Source organism: Crocodylus siamensis, chromosome 11, assembly GCF_052110815.1.
Source record: "Crocodylus siamensis isolate JL-2025a chromosome 11, ASM5211081v1, whole genome shotgun sequence".
Taxonomy (NCBI): Eukaryota; Metazoa; Chordata; order Crocodylia; family Crocodylidae; genus Crocodylus; species Crocodylus siamensis.
The window spans coordinates 15,344,134-15,366,039 of NC_143405.1; the positions used below are offsets into that span (position 1 = coordinate 15,344,134).

At 47.4% G+C, this 21,906-nt stretch overlaps 1 protein-coding gene across 5 annotated transcripts in view; it reads right to left on the bottom strand.

Moving 5' to 3' along the window:
- Positions 1 to 21,906, bottom strand: part of LOC149855478 (uncharacterized) — a 233,254-nt gene that overhangs the window by 21,751 nt on the left and 189,597 nt on the right. For 3 of the 5 annotated variants that reach the window (XM_090021385.1, XM_090021382.1, XM_090021386.1), the window contains 18 exons: positions 17,866 to 17,919; positions 17,245 to 17,289; positions 15,509 to 15,562; positions 14,669 to 14,713; positions 13,881 to 13,934; positions 12,519 to 12,572; positions 11,310 to 11,363; positions 10,215 to 10,268; positions 9,289 to 9,342; positions 8,553 to 8,597; positions 7,116 to 7,160; positions 6,696 to 6,803; positions 4,510 to 4,563; positions 3,577 to 3,630; positions 3,136 to 3,189; positions 2,136 to 2,243; positions 520 to 573; positions 66 to 173 (listed from right to left, as the gene is read on the bottom strand). In XM_090021385.1, the coding sequence (XP_089877511.1) occupies positions 66 to 173; positions 520 to 573; positions 2,136 to 2,243; positions 3,136 to 3,189; positions 3,577 to 3,630; positions 4,510 to 4,563; positions 6,696 to 6,803; positions 7,116 to 7,160; positions 8,553 to 8,597; positions 9,289 to 9,342; positions 10,215 to 10,268; positions 11,310 to 11,363; positions 12,519 to 12,572; positions 13,881 to 13,934; positions 14,669 to 14,713; positions 15,509 to 15,562; positions 17,245 to 17,289; positions 17,866 to 17,919 (1,098 nt within the window). The remainder of the gene's footprint in view (positions 1 to 65; positions 174 to 519; positions 574 to 2,135; positions 2,244 to 3,135; positions 3,190 to 3,576; positions 3,631 to 4,509; positions 4,564 to 6,695; positions 6,804 to 7,115; positions 7,161 to 8,552; positions 8,598 to 9,288; positions 9,343 to 10,214; positions 10,269 to 11,309; positions 11,364 to 12,518; positions 12,573 to 13,880; positions 13,935 to 14,668; positions 14,714 to 15,508; positions 15,563 to 17,244; positions 17,290 to 17,865; positions 17,920 to 21,906) is intronic. The other 2 variants (XM_090021383.1, XM_090021384.1) reach the window with 2 other exon arrangements.

Consider the following 21,906-nt stretch of genomic DNA (forward strand, 5'->3'; position numbering starts at 1 on the left):
TTCCACTAGGCTTCCTACCAGGGCTCAGGATGACATGTGAGAGGAGGTCTCCTCGAAGTACTTGCCAGCAAACCTTCTTGCCCCTTATCTCCTCTGGGGCCTTTTTCTCCAATATTCCCCGTACTTGCACCTGATCCAGGCACTCCTGGAGGACCCTGGGAGCCAGCATCACCCTGAACATTAATTGAAACAAAGGAACTCTGATCAAGAACTGAATGAAGGGTAAAAAAAAAATAGAAAGAAAATGAGACAGCGATTCACCGGCTTCTAAGCTAATGCTCTGAGTAATTTTAAAAGCACCCTGAATATCTGGTCCCGCAGCATTAATATGCAAAGAGGTTTATAATCCCTGTGTTATTTGTAAATCTCAGCCTTAACATTGAGCCTATAAAGGCCCACCCACAATCCAAGCCTACCACTAGCATCTTCCCTGGGGACCACATCACAACGGATGGGCTGAGCACCTCACATGTGCAACCTAGGTGCCAAAAGGGAAATCAAGGAAGAGACACTCTTCACCTTTTCTCCCTTGAGGCCCGGCTCGCCCGCATCTCCAGTGTCTCCGACATCACCCTGTGAAGGAGAAGCAGTCTCTTAGGCACAGAGTTACAGCGATCAGTCATTCAGGTCCTCTACCTGGCAGGTCCTCTCTTCTCTATCTCAGCTAGTCTCTGATGTTTGAGGCCTCTTACATGAACTCCCAATGGATTTAAACCTCTGGCAAAGAATTTTGGACTTTCTGGCAGAGAATCTGTGCCTTGCACAGGTACGTGGCTACCAGTGCCAGCTTGAGTTATTAGCACACGTTGAGCTGCAAACTCTATCCTCTGACCCATGAAAGGGAGATCTCATGTTCCCAGGTCTGCCCCTGTCGCACCAAAGAACTTCACTTGTTCTTAGGGTTTTATAGCTGGGACAGTCTACTGAGATGTATTTCCAGCGCTATCTTATCCAAGGGACAGGCAGAGCAGTAGTTTTGATACAGTACTTAGAGCAAAATCAGGCTGGACAGGGAACAGAAAAAGTTTGGCCATTTCCAATTAGGGAACATACTGTGAAGCCAGAGCACAGGGACCCACTGAAGGGATGGCAGCTCAAGGGTATGAAGCAACAATCCCTGACCAGGAAATGGAAAGTACTGTCATACCAAATGAGTTTGGAAAGCAGAAATCAAGTCCAACCTGCCTATGAAGCTTGGGCTGGATCAAAGTTGTTTCAGCTAAACGTCTTTTCTTTGAGGAGGAAATATGTTTTCAACATAATCAGATAGTCTCTAGTTCTTCCCCAACTTCTTCCCCCACACCAACCACAACCAAACCAAAAACAAACTGGACAATAAACCTGAAAACCAAAACTGTGGGGCTGGACATGCTTTCCCCCTTCTCCCAATTTTGGATACTTTCTAGCCACACTATGAAAAAACAATTAGGTTGGTGGGCAGGAAAGGGGCAGTTCAGTGCAAAGTCAAAATATGCAACACCAGCACATACCCAGTACTTTTCAATCAGCTCCATGCAGCATTTTTTTTTTAACCTGAAAAGCATATGGGTCCTGTTCCTAATGCTACCACTCCATGTGAACTGTTTCTTCCATATGCTTGATGAATCTCTCTCCTATGCCTGATGAAGGGTGTTTGTGCCTGAAAGCTTGCAATTAAAGACATTTTTTTGCAAAAATCTTGTTGGTCTAATAAAATATATCATCACTATTATGAGTCCGGATTGCCTCTCTCAAGCTTTTCTGCTGCCATCCATCACACTAGTATGTCCCTAATGATCCCTAATTCTCCCCTCCTGAGGTCTAAAATTTTCTTGATGCCTCCATGGATAACATCTTGCCCTGAAAAGAGCAAAAAACCAGTGTGAAAATAAAGCATCAAAAGATGCCAATCAGAAAGGGCCTTTGTACTCTTGACCTGGACACTCTCCACCCAATTTCGTAATGCCCCCACCCCGAGCCCTCTTTTTGCTTGGATTGGTCTACTAACTGCAACTATCTGAACCATCCCTGCCTCTTGACTCCACCCTATTTTCAGCTTCTGGCAAGAATCAGACACATACTCTGCCTTGAGCTGGATGCAATGAAATGACTACCTTGGTAGGGGCCCGTAAGGCAGGGGCCATCTACAAGTGTACCTCTTTTCCTAGCTCCCCAGGTCTCCCAGGGGGTCCCTTTGGCCCTTCATCTCCTGGTTCTCCAGAGCTTCCTTTGACACCTGGATCTCCTACGAGTCCAACTTCACCCTGGAAAGGAGGAAGATGCCAGGCATTTAGTATAATCTAGCCAATGCTCGATGCACTCCATACACAGTCTTTCATTATACAGTGTTACCTTCTCCTCAGAAGACATATTCTTCTGCATAGGTGTTATACGCCTAAACCCTGTGGGATTCCAAAGCTGTCACACACCTTGCTATAATATGAAGTAACAAACTGACGAAAAATCCCAGGAGGAGTGACTGTAACTTGTGGTTTGGGATTTGCAAAAGCTCTTCAAACACTGGGGAGCCTGACCCCCATTAAGAGTCCAAGGGAATTGGGTACCTAGCTCCCCAGGCACTTTTGCAAATCTAACCCTGCAGTAGTGACAGTAGCAACAATGAAATCTCAAGGGCTTGGGAGGTTTTGCTGTTATTCCAAACGCCACAAATCTGCAACCTGGCTTTAAAGAACCAGCATATGCCCACCTTGTGGTGTGACAGCTCCATATTGTGAGTGTGCAAATCTGAAAGTGAAACACATTTGCCTGCATTTGTTGTGGAAGCAGCATGAAAGGGACCTAGTAACGTGGGTGGCAGCATTTCTTTTTTAAATACACTATTATCAAAAAGGGGTGCAGGTCTCCCTTTAAGTTCTATTCTCTGCACCCATTCGATCCACAGATGAAGACAAGGCATAAGGGTCTATGTCTGACCACAGAAATATGTGCATTCACTTCCACAGAAAGCCCAGTCCCAAGGTGTCCCTGGGGGAGTGCTGTATAGGCGTCTGGCCTGTAAATGTATGTTAAGAATGAGTATTCCCTTCCCAAACCTAGGCAGCCAATGCAGCCTGTTGGTTTCTCCATTGCACGTGTCACTTCATTAGGCAAGTATTAAACAAGACACGAACTTCAGAACTGAGCTTACAGACTGACCTGTTCCCCTTTGACACCAGGCTGACCTTCCACTCCCGGCAGCCCTGGAAGACCCTAGAAATGAAAGAACAGACTAACTCATCAACACTTTAAAGAATGTGCATGCCCTCTGGGTGTATGCATTGTCCAACAACACACTTGTGACTTAGCAGAGCCAGGACCAGAGAAGGCTGGACCATCCAAGAAGTTCCTCAACAGCTGCAGAGAGTGCCTGTGCCAGCTATGCTTTCTTGAGGAAGATTGCCAAGCCCTGTCTGACCCAGACTGCATCTGTCTGAGGTCCTTCCCAAAGCAGGACAAAATGCTTGAAACAATGTGTGCCAATTCAGTTCAGCATTTCAGTTCAGGACAAGCTGTCCCAAACCTCCTTCTCTCACCAGGGCCCATGAGAAGGAGTGAAAAGGGGACAGGGATCAGGATTTCCTCTGGCACCTAGCATACCTGCTCGCCATCCAGACCACCGATGCCTGCTCCTCCAGGATCTCCTGCTTCACCCTAGAGAAACCAGGACATTCAACCAAAACCAGAATACCACGTGGGAGGACTGACACTGAGGAAGCCCCATCCTCCAAGCTCCAGCAATATCAGTCTCTGAACAGCTACAGTAGGCTGTCATATTTTGTCACAGACATGCCAGGAGAGTTTGCAATATTTGACTTCCCACCAGATGCTCAATGCCCTCTTCCCTTCACCTTAAAAGCCCCTTCCCCAAAGACAGTGGCATTTTCACTACACAGGATGGGGTAATGCAGAAGTTCCCAGCCTGATAAGGTCCCCTCCAGTAGCCAGAAGGAAGAGCACCTTCTCTTGGGGATTTTGAGGCTGTTGATGCAAGCAAGGAAAATAAGGCACTCCAGGGTCATAAGCAGGCAGTCTGGGCTCAAGGGTGACTGTGAAGAATGCGGTTCTTTAGAGGAAGGTGGGGATTCTGCCTGCTGGCTCGTCTGAGTGTATTGCATGTGGATTAATCAATCAAAACCAAAGGTCTGATGTTTGCAGTGTTAGTGGAGTGAGGCTGCAGGGCATTCCTGAATGCTAGAGCTTACCCTCAACCTTTTCTCTTCTGTCTCCATAACCCTCCTTTGCCTACAGTGCACCACTTTCCCCTATTCTGTCCACTCACAGACAATGCCATCTGTTGACTGTGGAAGGAGAGCATCCCAACATGGGAGAAGACGCATATGATACAGGCAAATTTCTTGTTCCTCACCCAGTCCCAACGATTTAATTTACCGGTATAAGGGAGAATGTGCCACTTCTGTCTGCACATGTACTTCACTAATAACACTCCAAAAGTAGTGTAGGTATTGGCTGTGCATTCCTGCCCATGCAATTAAATGGATGTAGAGCTAAGTCCCCATTTCATTTCCTTACCTTCTCTCCTTTCTCGCCCAAAGGTCCCTCAGGTCCAGCTGGACCCTCCCAACCCTGAAAGAGGATGAGCTAACTTAGCAAAGACATTTATTCAGACTTTTTTCCACTCCCAAATGTTGCCTATGGGGACAATGACAGAACACACTGCACAGCCTGCCAGCTAAAAGGAAGAGCCAGGCTCCTGCTTTGGTTTAGGGTCTCATGTATCCACATTCATCACTCTTCCATTTGGGCTCATCCCCCTGGCCTGCCTCTTCATGTTGCAATCAATTAGGAGGCCTATTAAAAAATATCACTGCCTCATATGGAGCACCCAATACTCCAGATAGGAAGAACAAGGTCAGTTGGCAAAGCACGTGAACACCTAGCTACAAAATTCATGCACTTTCCAGTTATGCCAGAAACCAAAAGGCTAGGTTCAGTTAGATGCCATGATTCAAGCATAAAAAAGGTCTCTCAGGCAGTGCTGGATTTAGGCTTAAGCTACAGCTTAGGGCCTCACAATATAAGGGGCCTCTAAATCAGAAAAAAAAATTGACTCAATATCAAGTTTTATAATATAAGAGATAATAAAGGAGAAATAAATTGGTAAATAAAGGAGATATGGAGAAATGACTCTCTAAATGACTCACATTTTCATTCTAATATGACAAAAATATACATACATTGGATTATTTTTATTGTATGAGGCCTCTTAAATTGGACATAGCTTTGGGCCTCAGCATGTCATAATCCACCACTGGTCTCAGATACCACTCACAAACACTGTAGGCTGAATATTTGGCCTGCAACATCATTAAAGAGCCCAGGGAAGACCCCACAGGCAGCGCACAACGTTATGTCAATGTGTTAAATGCCTTAGTGAGGGAGCCAGTGAGCAAACGCTGTTTGATAGCATGTGTACCCTGCACAACACAAGGAAGGAAGAATGCTTTGAACCCCCAGGAAGAACAAGGGCCCAGTAAACCCCTACACAGCAAATGCATTTTCCTTCATGAAAGAAATCCCAATTAATTATGCACAATAATCAAATGTCATGAGGTTTGAGACATCTGACAGTACTGTAAGACAAGACAACATTGATCTCACACACTGGTTGGCTCCAGCTACCTTGAGAAGCTGATACTAAACCGACCAAGATTTTCTAAAGAGACAAGTGACTTGGGAGAACCAACCTGAGAAACCATAAGCAGCGGCCTGCTTGTCAGACACTGCCGAGTGCCCAGCCCCTGGAAATCACGTCCTAGAGGGAGCTCAACATCTCAAGTCACTTTTTACAATTCAGCCTTTATTCTTGCAGCTGCCAACCCCTCTGAGACAGGAACCAATGGCACCACTAAAGCAGTGGTCTCCACCCTTTAAATAGGAGATAGCCTTTGGCATTTAATAGCAACCCAAGATCTACCATGTGCTGCTGCTACCCCCTCCCACCCACCCAGCAGGTAAATCTGTGGGAAGGGAAGGGAGAGGCAGATCAAGGCAGAGGGAGAAAAAATGATGTGGGGGTGCACCTCCCCAGCAAGTAAGTCCCAACCGGATGGAGCACCACTCAACTTACCCCTGCTCCTGCCTCTGTGGCGCTGTCCCTCACCGCGGTGGCTGCAATCCAACCCCTGCCACTTCCCCCACCCCCAGACTGACCTGCTGGGCTGAGGCGCGTACGTGCATGCATGCGGGCACTCGGCCCTCCACCCCAGCCTCCGATCAATTCCAAGAGGCTCTGAGATCTACTGGTGGATCAAAAGCCACTGGTTGGTGACCACTGCACTAAAGCATCTTAGCATGCGCAGATGGGAGGTAAAAAGATCACTGTGGCATATGCCCTAAAACTGGGATTTTTTTCTTGGTTATCTCAAAGCCTTTTCACCAGAAAGTAGTCAGAGAATGGGAAGCAACTAGGTAGCTTCTTTTCTGCAGACCTTTGTATGTCAAGGTTATGTACCCAATCTCACGTTAGCTAGGAAGCTGAGGCAATTAGCAACCAGAAAATCTGTAGCTTTGCAGGATACAGGTATGGCAAAGAAGATACACAGCTGGACAGGAGGAGGAGAATGCCCTTTCAGGATTTTGGCTTTGATCACAGCTACCACCAGCATGTCTTAAGAGGAGAAAGAGAAGTGAAGTAGCAGCTGATTGCATTGTTCTTGTGTCATACACCAACCAAAGGAACTGGCATCTGTACTCACCATATAGCCAGCAGGTCCAGCAGCCCCACTAGGTCCAGGGAGTCCCATTTCTCCTACCACACCAGGTTTGCCAGGGGTGCCATCTGTCCCCTGACTACCTGGAAGCCCCTGTATGGAAGAAGGAACAATTAGGCATTGATAAATATACCCATAGGTTCAGATCTACCTGACAAATAACACAGAGAGCAGCTGGAGATGTAATTCCCAAAGGTCAAATGCAACCACCCAGAACTAAGAGGGTTATGACCAGAGTACGGGCAGGTGGCTTGGGATATACATCCACTGAGAACTGGACTGAGACCACCACATTATTTTGCTGACATGAATAAACATGTCTCTGATCTGGATGGATCTTCTCGTCTCCACCAGTGCTACCCAAGGGCATTTCTGCATTCACACCCCTATACTTCTTTCACTTACCGGCAATCCTGGAAGCCCTCTAGGACCCGGATCTCCTAGTCTCCCCTGCAAGAAAGATTGTTAATGGCTGGGTAGCAGCAAGTGAAAGGGGGGAGGCAGAGGCAATAACAGGGAAAGCTGAGCACCTGGGGCAGTAGCAACGCGTGGAGGTAGCAGCAACTTCTGGCTGCCACCATTTTTACCTCCCGTCGATTCCCATCTTGCACAGCAAAAAGCTTCCCTTGGGCCATTCACCAGCCCTGGGTCCCCAAATTTTCCATTGGAAAATGCAATCCCTCTGCACAGGAGTTGTGGGGGTAGGAGCCATTCACACAGTGCTATTTGCAATCCCACTGCAGCATCGCCGGCCCCAGCTACACTATCCCCTTCCCCAAGGCAGTGCCTTGTTCCCTGCCCTCACCTCACCCCTGGCAGCCGAGGGGATTTTACTGGTGCTGCACTGGTCCCTCAGCAGGGCCTCACAGCGCAGCACCATTTGAACTAGCAGAATGAGACATTCTGGCTCCCCTCGCAGAGGGCTTGTTTGCACAGGAGGATGAGGATCTCATGCTGAGCTGACACAGCTCAAGTGCTCCCACAGATTAATTGGAACTAATGAATTGTGTCTGCTCCAGAATGCAGCCTGGCACTTCTCCCACAGCAACGGCCTCGGCGCGGAGCAGGCGAAGAATAGGGGGTGTCCCCCTCGCTTTGCCGAAGCCTGTTGCAGGCCAGGGTGGGAGCAGCAGCATTCCCCTTTGCCTGGGCAGGGGTGATGAGCCTGGGGAGGGAGTCTGGGACCTGCACGATGCCGCTGCAGCAGGGTGCATGGTCCGTTCAGTTGGTTCTCCCCAGGTGCCAGGATTGCCCTGCCAGGGCCCCTCATGTGCTGTGTGGGAAGTGATGCAAATGCTGCTGCAGCATGGTCCAGGAGCCCCTGCTGTGAGGAGTGATGCAGCCTGTGCTGTGCAGGGACACTGCTGGAGATGCCCTCACTCTCACTTTGACTGTACCCAGCAGGTCCCAATCCCTGGCCTCTTGCTCTCCCTCAGGGTTGTTTCCTCCAGCTGTGCTTCCCCTCAAGAGCTACAATCCCCAACCAGGGTGCTCATGCAAGCAGGCCAAAGACTGCTCCCACAAATACCTTTCTCCACACTTGCCAAAGAAGTGTCAAGAGGGGCCTCGCTAAAGGGAAACCTGGGAAACCACAGTGGGGTGACTACAGTTCCCTACTGCCTCCTGACTGGTGTGAGGGCTAGGCTAACTCTGGCACTGAGAGGTTTTCTTCTCCATGAAGCTACAAAAGTGCTCAATAATGCCTCAGCCTTGCTGGACGGCCCTGCCTGTGCCCTGGCCTTTCATGCTCGCGTTCACCGAGCGTGCAAAACTGGCCTAATCCTTTCAGCGCCTGAAACACCTCACCCCGTACACAGAGAAGAACAACAAGGCAACACATACCTGGAGGCCAGGGGGACCTCTTGAACCAGGAGGGCCAGGCGGAGCCTGATAGGAAGGAGAGAGGCAGACAGAACAGCCTTGGTAACTTCATCGATTTCATAGACATTAGGGCTGGATGGGACCTCACAAGATCATTGGGTCCAGCCCCCCGCCTAAGGGGCAGCAAGTCTGCTGGGGTCAACGATCCCAGTAACATAAGCATTCAAGTGTCATTTAAAAGCATCCAGAGTAGGTGCTTACACCATTTCTGGTGAGAGTCTGTTCCAGGCCCTGAGGACTCGGACGGTAAAGAAGTTTTTTCCTTATGACCAGCCTAAAATGGTCTTCCAGGAGTTTGTGACCATTGGACTTCGTCTTCCCTTGGGGCGCTCTGGTGAACAGACGTTCCCCCAGTTCCTGATGCACACGCCTGATGTACTTACAGGCTGCCACCAGATCACCCCTGAGCCTGCGCTTCTCCAGGATGAAAAACTTGCCTTTGTTCTCCTGAATGTTTTTGCACTATGACTTGTTTAAAGACCATTCTGCCTCCTATGTACACAGTCCCACAGGAAACATTTAGGCAGCTATTGCACCTAACTCCACATTTCCTATAACCCCCTGATGATGGTGGGGAAAGTTTTCTCACCATACCTTACTGCACTAATTGACAGCAGATCACTACCAGAGCCTACCACTGGAAGCCACGCACCACTTACAGGCTGATTTTTACAGACAGTTAAGGAACAATACTCACTTTGGGTCCAGCTTTTCCTGGAAATCCTGATGGGCCCTGGACTCCAGGCTCTCCCTGTAAGAAGAGGCAGAAGGAGGTTTTATCTATTACAATCTGGAAAAGAACCTCTCATGTAAAAGCAGCACTGGTAACCACCTCTTTGCAGACAGCAGAGGAGAATTGATGAGCCTTAAATCGATCCAGGCAGACCGCAGCCTTATCTGCTCAATTCTAGGTGGGAGTTTTATTGGCGCATATATTGGTGGAGACAGAAAGTTGGATTGTGGGTTGAGATTGTAGCATGGCCTCACAGCTATATATACAAATAAGTATCCTGAACTCATTAGAGAGAGGCCTGAGCCAAAATCCATGTTGTTCAACATCCAACATTTTTAACATGCTTTTTATTATGAGCCAAACGACAACAAAAAAAGATCCCATAGAAATATATATTGCTAAATCCAGGGGAAAATCCACATCTAGCTTGGAATGTAATGAGTCAGCCCTAGCTCAGGTACTAACACAAACTAATTAATGGAGGCAGCAGGATTTCAGCGTGTTCATACTGACTGCTTCCGCCCCACATTTCTGTTAGGCAGTTTTTCTTTAACAGGGCTAGCAAGCAGACAGGCTGACTGAGCAACAGCCACTGTTACCTCCCTTGACATCAAACTCTGGTCTCACTCGGGAAAGAAATGCAAAGGGGTGAAAGAACATGCAAGTGAAACAAGAGATAACAGATGCTGGAAGCACAGCACCGTTTCACCCTACAGAAGCTATTCCCATGCAAAAGCCCCATTCAAGAGCCTCCCTTCTTTTATGTCACACTCTAAATCATGGTGTCCCTCAAAGTAGAAGGAGCTCACTCTTCCTAGAGTGACTGTCATGCAAATGGCTAACGGTAAGGTCTCCCCTGAGTTCTCACCAATACATTTTTATGGCCTTACCTTTTCACCCATAGGTCCTGGCTTCCCTCTGTCCCCAACAGGCCCTGGGTAGCCCTGGTGGAGAGAAACACAGTAACCTAATTCAGTTATGTCTAATGCACAGTATTCACCTTGAGTAGAGGTGGAGGAAGCCAAGTGCATAGAGCTCACTTCCCAGAAACGACACCACCCATAAAGAAGATATGAGATGGCAGCCATCATCAACAGGAGAGCATTTACAAAAAACTGGTCCTGCCTTTTTGGCTCTTCTCAAACAAACTTCAATATCCTCCTGTAACAAGCATGATGGCCTGGTAGCAACAGAGCTCTTCCTTCCAGCTGCACAGGCAGCTACACGGTGCTTAGCTAGCTACTCCCCCTGTCGCGTGTAGGAGAAGCTTACACAACTGGCGATTTAAAAAGTGGAACAGACCACTGCCCTCCCACACCAACTAGTATGTGCCACTCGAGGGGATTGTCTAATACTATGTTTGCTGCAGCAGAAGAGGGTCTGAGCAAGAGATGGTGTCCATTCAAGCTATCTTGCTAGAGGAAAAGTAGAGATCTTATGACCAATAACTATGGGAAGGGTTTACACAGGCAACCACCCAGCACCAAAGCCTGGGAATCAGGAGTGAAAACTACACAAAGCAACTGTGAGGGTTTTCCACATACACTGGAGGAAGTGCTTTTTTTACTGATGCCACAATACCAGGAACACCAGCTGGTCAGCCCCTCAGGACACAAACCATGGCGTTGGGACTAGGAGTGGAAGGCAGGTGCGCTTTGTATGGAAGCATTGGATCAAGGCTGGAAAAGTGGGCTGACTCGAGCGAGCAGCTCTCATCGGTACAACCTCTACCTGGCCAGCAGCTGGCCTGAGAACAAGTGGTATCAACACACAGCAAATTCCAGGGTGATATCCCAGGAAGCCAAAGGTGTGGGGTGGGCTGCTTTCAGAAAACTCCTAGGACTGGTCTTGGATACCAGGCATCTGGACAACTATTTTTTCTTTCAAGCTCAGCCCTTTTCTATCCCATGTGCTGTCATAGATCTGCCTCCTCACTGCCCAGCACCACTGTGCAGTGGTAACAGGTGGGCATGGCTATCACTTACATACATGCCGACAGGTCCTTGAGGTCCTTCCAAGCCAGGTTTACCAAGCAGACCCTGCCAAAAAGGAAATTAAAATTCAACAGGCTGTCTGAATGCACAAGGCCAGTCCTGCTGCCAATGCTAGCAAGAAAGGAGCAGTGCAGTGGATTACAGAGAGGCGGGGTGCAGGGGTCTTTCTTACTAAAAACTCAGATAAATAGACATGTTTTAGTCTGAATCCTAAGAAGAGCCAAATATCTGCTGCTCCTCTTGGCTTCAGTAGGGACCATGAATGCTCCGAATCAGGGATGCTCATCCTCTAGCCCGTGGGCCAAATGCAACCCATGGAGCCATGGCATTTGCCCTGCAGGGCTCTCCAGGGGTTGGGAAATTTAGCAGTGGGGGAGCAGTTGCAATTAATATAGCCACTCTCCCCCACTGCCAAATTCCTAAACCCAAGCTGTGCACAGTAGGTTGGGGCCAGGCCACGCTGCTCCCCAACCCTCCTCAGCTGGATCAAAGCTGGACCATGCCTCCTCCCCTGCAACTGGATCAGTGTCAAATCCCCTTCTTCCTTCAGAGGGCTGGGTTGGGGCCAGATGCCCTGCCATCCCATGTCTGGATGGGGTCCCACTGCAACCACCCCAGGTGCCAGGTCGGGACCACCAGCCAGATCTAACTCACGGATGGACCAACCACTGCCCTTTCAGCCCTTCAGCCAAAATGGTTAAGCACCACTGGTGAATGGTTCCTATGAGAAACCACACCTAGACACAAGTCTCTTTGCTTGCAGCAAGTGTGGGAAAAGAATGAGCACTTCAGGTGCAGAAAGCATGGAGAAGGGAGAAGAGGCTGGGTCACTTTTCTCTGCTGAGAGTCAAGCCAGACCGTTCAGAAAGGGCAATTATAGTCTCACGGGGAGCACAGCAGCTAGAATACAAGGCACTTGCTTGCATGCATTGAAAGATGCATAAAATCCTCAGGCTCAGAGGTGGTGAGAGCCTTTGTCGGTGCCTTTAGTTATCTGTTGTGTGGCACACCTCACATCAGAGAGCCCATGGCCCCTCTGTGGCACCATGCTAATGCTGAAAACTGCCCCAGAGGCCTGCTCTGAGGGAAACACTCAAACACATGAAATGAGTGAAATCCAAATGCTCTTATTTTTAGAACAAGACTACAGAAGAGCTACATGGTCCCTCACGTGTGCTCCACTACATGAGTGAAACTCACCCTCGGTCCTGGAGAACCTGGGTCTCCATCAGGTCCTGGTTTTCCTGAAGGACCCTTCAAAGACATTCAGGGATTGGTGTCATTAACAAAAGGTTACCTTGATGGAGGCCTTTTTAAGCCCTGGTATGTGTTGCTCTGATCAGCTAAGAGAGCAATCTAGTCCCTTATAGGTTCCCCCTTATTGATCTAATGCAGATATTTGATTGTGATGCATCCACTTGGTCTATGTAGATTGACACTGCAACTCCTGCATAGCACCCGTTCATCAGCTGTCCAATGCCAGCATCTCAGGGCTGGCACCAGGGAGGATGCAGAGCACCTGGTGCCCGATGCCGCAATACAGCAGGAAGTGCAGTCTCAGATACTCTTTCTGGAGAGAGTGCAAAACAACCACTTTATGTCTGGGAGAAGGAAATAGCTTGGGATCTTGGGGTCTGGCAGCTTGTGCAGCTGAGTGAACAAGCACAGCTGGCTTGCTTATTCTCCCATAATGTGGGTGCACACTACTGGATTCAACCTGAAAGCTGGTGCTTCAATCATACAGAAACAGGGCTAGAAGAGACTGCAGGAGGTCATCAAGTCTGACCTCCTGCTCAGGACAGGATCAACCTCGTCTAAACCATCCCAGCCAAGCATTTGTCTAATTGGCACTGAAAGACGTCCCATCCTCAGGTGCACATGATTATGTGGCTGTCTTGGACAGATGCTACAAGATGTAGTACTCCTGCCCAAACTTAGCTATTCATGGATTGCTGCTAGCTTTCAGGCTGGTCCAACAACAATTATCATTGCATTTCCTTTCAAGGTGGTGCTGTTTGTCACTGCTGGCTCTTCAGAAGCATGTAGAGATGCTTTACTAAGCTTCACCGTAAATATTCCTCGTGTGCACAATGCAGCAGCCTGTTCCCATACAGTCTGCAGAGATTTGCACAGTCTAGTTTTCTTTGAGTTACTACAAAAAGCAAGAGCACCACTACAGCCTTACTTGCTGTACAGACACCCAGCCCACCAGCCTTTCCCCATGAAAGATAATTCTTCAATTAAGAGAACAGAAATTCCTCCACATTGCACTCTCTCTTAGCTAGACAAGCCCAGGAATAACATATCCTATTCTTTCCCATTTGGGGCATGAACCAAGCCCTAATTCAGCCAATGGTGGCTTTTCTGTAGATTTTAATGGGAGTTGTCTCAGACACTGAAAGAATAAGCTAGAGGTTATGCGAATCCCTAGTGAGAGCAATATTGACTTCAGCCTCATATCTGCTATCCACTGTCCTCCCAGAATACGCAAAAAAACAGCGAACTGCCCGTTTTAGTGCTGTACTGAATGGACCACCACCATAGGACACAGGGTTTTCTTACTAGTAATCCAGGAGGTCCGTTGTGCCCTCTGTCACCCTGCAAGCCTAAAAAGCCCTGGGGAGAAGCACAAAGAGTCAAAACATGTGAGGTGACGGTTGGGAGAGAAAGTGGAAGCAAACACACATAGGTAGGGCCGGCCATGAGATTGCTGCTGATGTCCCTATTGCACTGGGTGAACTCTTAGCCCTGCACCCCTCTAGGTTAGCCTTCTATTAGTGTAGTGCCTGACTCACGCACACGGTCTGTGGATTTCCTGACAGGAGGCTGACTGCCTCAATTTTGAGGCCTTTTTTTCAGGGGAAAAATGGAACAGAGTGTTCTGAACAAAATCTTGCGATTTCCTGTTCAAAAGCAAGTTTTACATTCAATTAAAAAAATTGCATTCTCTAATGTAAAATGAAGTCATAGTTAGAAGGCAACTGTGTCAAAGTGCAACTTTTTGTTCAGTCTAAATATTTTCCACAGTTTTGCTTAATGAAAACAAATCAGTTTTTTCCTTTTTCTTTTCCCTCTGAATCAAAACTGGTAGATGCCATGGAGGGCATTGAAAAGGGGATAAATCACCCTAGCTCTATCCAGTTCAGTGCTGCTCTCCCAGTACAGCATCCATTTCTGCCATTGTTGGAGACTGGGCTGGGCTAGATAGACCACTGGCCTGTCCCAGTATAGCACTGTTTATGCTCCTTTTACTCAATTTTAGGCTAGGGAAAATGAAGACTCTCCCGCAGGATGGACTCAAAGGACTAGAAAAATTTAAAACATCTGCACACACAACGAATTCTACTCACAGCTGGTCCTTTTCTGCCCGGGCTCCCCACAACACCTGATCCACCCTGCAGGATAAGTCAGGCAGATAATAAGGTCTAGAAAATGTCACGCAGCTTCTGCCAACTCCCACCCAAGGCCATAGCATAAGAACATGGACATACATGGGTCTCCACTCTGCTTGTAGGGCAACACCTTGTTGAAATCCATAGGATTCATGTGGAAACCTAACTCACGGCATTTCTTGCTAAAGGCAAGAATCACAAGCAAGGGGTTTCTGGCTCTCACCTCAGCTCCTATTAGATGTTTGTCCACATCAAACCACCACTAGAAAATCTCTGTCCCTGCACGAGGGGTTCAGGACTGGAACTATATGGTCCAGGGGTTCAGGGTATAGGGAAGCAAGGGTTGAGAACTGGTAGGATACAGAACTAGAATATGCATACGTGGGCAGTGAGCTTCAGGGGAAAGCTGTAATGAATCTGCAGAGCTGTACTAGGGAGAGAACTGGAGGCAAAGACACATTTGCACATGGGTGAATGATGTGCATGTGCTATGTAGTCCCAGCTCAGTGCTGTCCAGGTCATATGGTCGTGTCACAGTATCCAGCTGTGATAGTCCACAACACATTAGGATATTCAATTCTGGGGACTGACTTGGATCCATCTCCCTTTCTTATAGAAGCATATTTATAAGAGACCCTCCACGTTCACTAGCGACAAGAATTATCAGCACCAACTGAGAACTCTGAAGTTAACGTAACAGGTTGTAATACAGTAGTTTTCACTTGTAGTCTTTCACAGCCAGCCCAAAAAATTACAATGCGACAGAGAATGTTTAAGTATATAGTATAGAATGGGAACCTGTGTACCAGGCTTTCCTTCTGGGCCTTCTATTCCAGGAGTGCCTCGTAAGCCCTGTCAAAAAGGTTTATGTTAGATTAGCATCTCAAATGAAACGCACTTGCTTGTATTTTACATGCAGCAAATTTGGACTGTGAAGGATGTATTTAAATAATACAGGAGGAGGTGCCTGCATGCACAAAGGAAATGCAGACCTTTTCACAAGAACAGTTTAAAGAGATGGGGATGGGAGACATTTGTATGGGCTTACTTGCTTGCCCTGGGGTTGTTCAATCCTGACTACTGGGAAAGGAAACAACTAGCTAACGCAGTTGCCCATCTCTACTGTTTTGCAGTCTTTAAATGCGCCTCCCCACTGTTTCTTTGTTTGTTCACCTGTTGCCTACTTCCTACACCCCAGAGAGTGAACTCTCTGGGGCAGGGACTGTGTGTGTTTGCCTGTCTAGGGCTTGGTGCAGTCAGACCCTAATCTTCATCCGAGGTCCCTAGATGTCGGTACCTCAGAAATAATTACTTGCACTTGCAAAGCACAAGATTTCCTAGATGTAACAGGACAAGTCTGTGCTCATCATTGCAGCCTGCTTGTTAACACGTCTTGTCTTCTCATTGCACCCTCACTCAAATGCAACCAGCTTGTAACAGCTCTTTCCCACCTCTGCTGTCAAACACTATAACCAAAAAATAAAAATAGCAGTGGGTGAAAGCCTATTTTTACTGCTATGCAGACAAGAATGTTGAATACCTGAAAAATATTTTCCTTCCAATCCCCTTCCACCCACTTCTATAGCTATTAATTGTAGCTTATTTGTCACATGTAACACGGCTAATAAAAGTTCCACTGAAAGTTACTTGTGAGTGTGCTCTATTTCCTACATTTCCTGATAGCAGGGGAAAGGCTCATTGCGTTTTGCTAGCATTTTTTACTAACTAATATAGTACTTGCACAAAAGGATACACATCCTCTATAGCAGTGGTCTCTGAAGTGGGGTGCGTGCACCCCAGGCGGTGCGCAAGATGATCCATTGGGGTGCAGGAAGAAAATATTAGAACTTCTATTTATATTTATATAAATATACATATATTGGGGGTGCATGCTCAAAAATGTTTTACTGACAGGGGTGCGTGATCAAAAAAGTTTGGAGACCACTGCTCTATAGTGCCATTCAAGTGGATTCCTTACCACTGACCTTACTACATGAATCCCCAAGAGGGGAATGTGGCACATTTTCACCCGTGTGCAATATCCAATAGCTGCTGAAAGCCACATTATCTCACAGCATTTACCTGGTACCTGATCTATGCTATGAAAACAACAACGTGAAATACAAGCCAGCCCCAACGGGAGCTAGGGTATAACCAGGGTGCCTACTTCTACTGGGAAATAACCAGCATGTCTGAAGACCTAGGTATGGAAATGGGCATGCAGCCTGTATGGTGCTGTGTTCTCATTCAGGTATGCAGTCACTGCTAATCTTAAGTGAAGCCTGTTGAAAAAGCTGCAGTGCAGACCCAAGAGAAAACATGTGTCTGGACCCCAATCTCATTTGTGGTGGTGCAGGTGCACTTCAGTACACTCAGCTAAGCTGCACTACCATGTGTTCAGGACCAGCGATTCATGTTTCAGGGAGACGTCCTGCTTTTAGGCCTGATTTGTGTTATTAGGGCAGTTTGTCCAGTGTCTTCTTTAAAGCAAACTTAGATAGTTGTAGACCAAGTGCAGGGCTGGCATTACTTACTGGGGGTCCTGGGACTCCAACAAGCCCACGTTGGCCCATACGTCCCTGTAAAGAAACAAGCATTACACGAAGGCACCTTCCGCTCCTTAAACAAGGCACAACGTGCGAGTCAGTCCCAATCCAGCATCAGAAAGGAGCTTTAGTAGTAACATGGGTTAATGGACTTCTACAACCACGGATTCATTTATACCTCAATGAAAGGTCACCTTCTATATAGGCTTCTCTCTGGTGTGGAATTTCTGCTTCACCAGCACTTGAACAGAGTAGTTTATTCACTCCTGGGTGCGGAGAGCTGACCACCACTACCCACATCTTCACCAGCAGATTGCTGCCATGTGACTCTGTCTGCTGCTTCTCCTCCTCCTCAAGTATCATTAAATTCAAGGGGCTCAAGCACACGCTCACAGTTAAGCGTGCTCTTAAGCTTTGTCCTGAATCGGTGCTCTGGCAGAAGGCAGATACCTCATTAAATGATCTGTCAGACAGGGGATGCTTTTTGTCCAGGACAAACAACCTGTGCTGCTCTTATCTGAGATTCACTGAAGGCATTGGTTTGGATCATTAGAGACCTAAAAATGCTCCAACATTCACTGACAAGTAATAAAAAGCATTGTCACTTACCCTGTGTCCTCTTGGTCCCGCCACACCCTTTGGGCCATCTGGTCCTCGATTGCCCTAAAATTCACAGGGGACAACCCAGTCACATCACACCACTGCGTGTATTTCTAATTTCCCTCTGCCTTTGCTCCCTGACAGATCCAGAGACAGGCACATCTCTACAATGTGTCAGGAGCCCTTGGCAAAGCCCACTGGAGTCAATGGATTTTTGAGCTTTGGACCAAACGGGAAATATAGATGTGGAGTTCTCTATTTGAACAATACTGTGATGTGTGTAATGTGCGTTGCACTTCAGCTAGCAGCTAGAACTTGCATTGCAAACCACGTCGGGTCCACCCGAGATACTGGATAGAGCAAGCTCTATTTTGACATATGAGAGGAGTAGGAGAGATTGATTTTTTCCATGCCCACACCACACACAGAGCAACCAGGATGTAAAGAGTCTTGGATATCCTGGACTTCAAACCTGGATGTTTCTGCAAGCAGACCCAACCTGGAGGAAGATACTTGACTACTATGCTAGGATTTTGCCTAGAGAAAGGTACATAGTGTGAAGCCCTATTCTAAATCTCTGTATAAGGTTCAAACATGGGTGGCACATTGGGCAGCAGCCCCACTAACTCCTCCAGCACCTTGCCCTCTGGAGGTCTGTGGATCGCTGGCATCCTAGATATACCTGTTATGCCAGCTTCCATGAGTCAATGCAGAGAGGCTGTGAGCAAGAGAAAGAGTGGGTGGGGGTGCTGGTACTTTTCCACTTAGCCAGTCAGCTTTACTCTGCAGCTTATAATTCAGCTGGCTCTGCCTGCACTGAAGAAGGAGGATTTTTTTTTTCTTTTAAGCCATGTACCAGGTGGAGGCAGATTTCATTCTCACAGCTTGAGGCCTGTCAAACAGATTCACAGACAGGACTGTGGAGATAATTTGTTCTTGGAATCAGGAGAGCATCTTTAGACAGCAAGCAAAATATGACCCCAGGCCCTCTTCGGACAGGACAAGCTGGAGGTTCATCACAGCAAGGTGTCCACGCACAGTAGCTGCTACTTGTTTAGACACTGAGGACAGAATGCGAACCTCAAGACGGAGGATACTGAAGAAAAGGGAAATCAGCATTTGGCAGAAACAAAAGCAATTAACTCGTCAGTGTTTATAGCCCAGCGCTTTCATAACACAGGGATGATTTAGGAAAAACCTGGCACTGAGTAATGTGCCTGAAAGCTGGACTCATGAACCGTCAGGGACCAGCACAATCCTCTTAGGAGTGAGTCAAATGTCAGAGGGAATAAGGCCATAACAGGACCTTGTACATGAGCATCATCATCATGTTTCCTCTGAGACTGGTGAAAACTTTTGTGCCTGTACAGTGCCATGGAGTGCCTGAAACTAACCCCTTACAAGGCAAGTCATTCAGAGTGGATACTGAAGTAAAAAGGGCCAAAATGATACACCAGTATTTCCCAGGCTCATAAGAGCCGAGCTTCCTTACAGGAAAATGAAAACTAATCATTCCCTGCAGCCCTGCTTGTGTTGTTAAAGACCTCTGTGCCCTAATGTATACATCTTCCATGCTTCCCCACCACCCTCCACAATGACTCCATCAGCTTCTCTAGGGTCATGCCCCACCACACTTCAGGGGATCTTGGACATAATCCTTCCTCTTCTTTCTCCTACACAATGAACAACCAATAAAATAGTTAATGATGCAGATGTTTAACTGTAAACTGTCAGCATCAAGTGAGCCCCCACTGGAAAGAGCAAGGCAGCTCATGCTCCTGAGCTAATGCTCAAGCCCTCTGCAAAGTCAAGCAGATGCCTCAGCATCCATAACATATTTCAAAGGTTTTATTTGCAACTGTAGCACCTGGTCACTTGGGATTAGTTTACAGTAACACAAGAGCTCCTCATCCTAGCTTTACTTATTCCCAGTGCAAACTCAACTGTCATTGCAAGGCACTACTATTGCACCTACATGGGGGATGGGTGGATTTCTGGTATAGAAACTAGCAAAACCCCCAGTTTTTCTTTTTTAATACACACACACACACACACACACACAAAATATATGATAGATATGCATTCCCTTCCCCAATTATTTCTGGCTTTCTTTCTCTCCCTCTCTATTCCCTACAGACAAGCATAAGTGAGCTCAGACTTAGGATAAGCTTTAACATTTTTATTTGGGTAGCAAGTTTTTGGTTTTGGATATCCACTGTTTTATATTGTATTATTATTAGGTCTGTATTGATTCTTATTGTCGTATATTGTATTATCATTATTTTCATATTGATTTTTATTGTTTCATATGGATATTGTATGGTTTAGGCCTGTGTTTGTAAGCGAACCAAAGTAATGTCAAGTTTCCATTTTGTATGTCAAGTCTCCATCTTGTTTCCTCTGCCCGGGCATCTCCCATGTTACAACTGTATGAGTCACGTACCCCTCCCATGTAAATTGGTTTCCAGATGAATGAGAGTGATTGGAAATGATTGAAATAGTGGTAGCAGGCCTCTACTGAATGGCCTGTAACAACTGGGCCATCACCTTGCATTGATTCATCCAGAAACCACGGACCTCACCCAGGAACAGAGACAAGAACCCAGCACTTGAAAGACAAAAGACCCTGCAGAACTAGCAACTCTACCATTGTACCCCACCATTACAGACACCTGAAACTGCACATCCCTGCATGGAGCACACATGCCTAGTACGCCAAGGGCTGACCCTTGCTTGGGCATGCCTCCTGTCACTAGGGTCACATAAGGTCTGCCCCTATAAAAAGGGCCAGTGAGGACAGATCCATCCGAACCAGCATGATGCCACACCACCTATCCACCCAGAGGCCCTGCCGGCGACCCCCCTCTGGACAACACCTACTGGACAAGGACCCCTTTCCAGCCTGGATAGGTAGCTATCACCCCCTACCCCCTCTTCAACCAAGGACTTGGACTCTGCTTCTTTTTCCTACCTGGACTCCAGCGCTTCCACTGAGCCTCTTTCTCCTGCTGCCATTTTGAGTGTGTGCGTGCATGAGTGCATATTATTTGGACCCCTAAGTTGGGTTTTGCTTTACTGTGGTTTGGCCCTGCTCCAATCTCTGCTCCTCACCCCTCTAACTTCTGTCTCATTTCTCCCTCTCCTGCTTCTAGCTCACTGCCACCTCCAACACTGGTCCTGAGCTCCTCTCTGCCTCCAACCCCCCCATTTCTTTGCCTCTGTCTTCTCCCCACTGCCTTTTCCTGTTTCCCCCGAGCAACCAGGTTTCTGCCTCAGTTTCTTTCTTGGCTGTCGCCTCCTTGCAACCACTTATCTGTACTCCCCCCCTCCATATCTCAGCTGTCTGCCTCAGTTTGCAGCCCCAGGCTACCTTAAGTAAACCCAAGCCTCAGTTCCTCAGCCAGTTTCTCTGTAGTCCACTGGTTCTAATCCCGGTTCTGGCAACTTTCACTCCCTACACTTAAACTCTCTCTCTCACCTGAACCTTCCCCCAAATATCCCAGGTACCCCAAGCACACACATACACACTGTACATTCCAAGTTAGGAACTCACCTGTATGTATGTGTAGGTGGGTTGTATGTGTGTGAACTGGTGAGTGTGTGTGTGTGTGTATGATATATGAATTAGTGATGAGTGTCTAGCTTTTGGGGTGTATAGTGTATGTGCTTGAATTGGTGATAGGTATGTATGTACGTAGGCTGGTTTGGATGTGTGTGGGTGCCTGAGCTGGTAGTGTGTGTGTGTATGCACCTAATTGATTTGTGGGTTTGTAAATGTACAATTGTGTCACACCCTCCTGTCTAACAGTGCAATATTGAGATCCTGAGAGTTGGCCTGACCCCACAGGGCTACAAAACATTGTAAAAAAGTCACTTCTCCAGTTGATATCACCCTACCAACCAGCGGTATAAAGGGAGCTGCTTCTATGGGGAAAAACCGAGGTTACGCCTTTGCCTCTACCAGCCAGTTCTTGAAGTTCCTTCCCCGTGCAATAACGTATCAAAAAGGGGTCGGCAATGTTTTTGGGCAGAGTACCAAAAACAACCTCA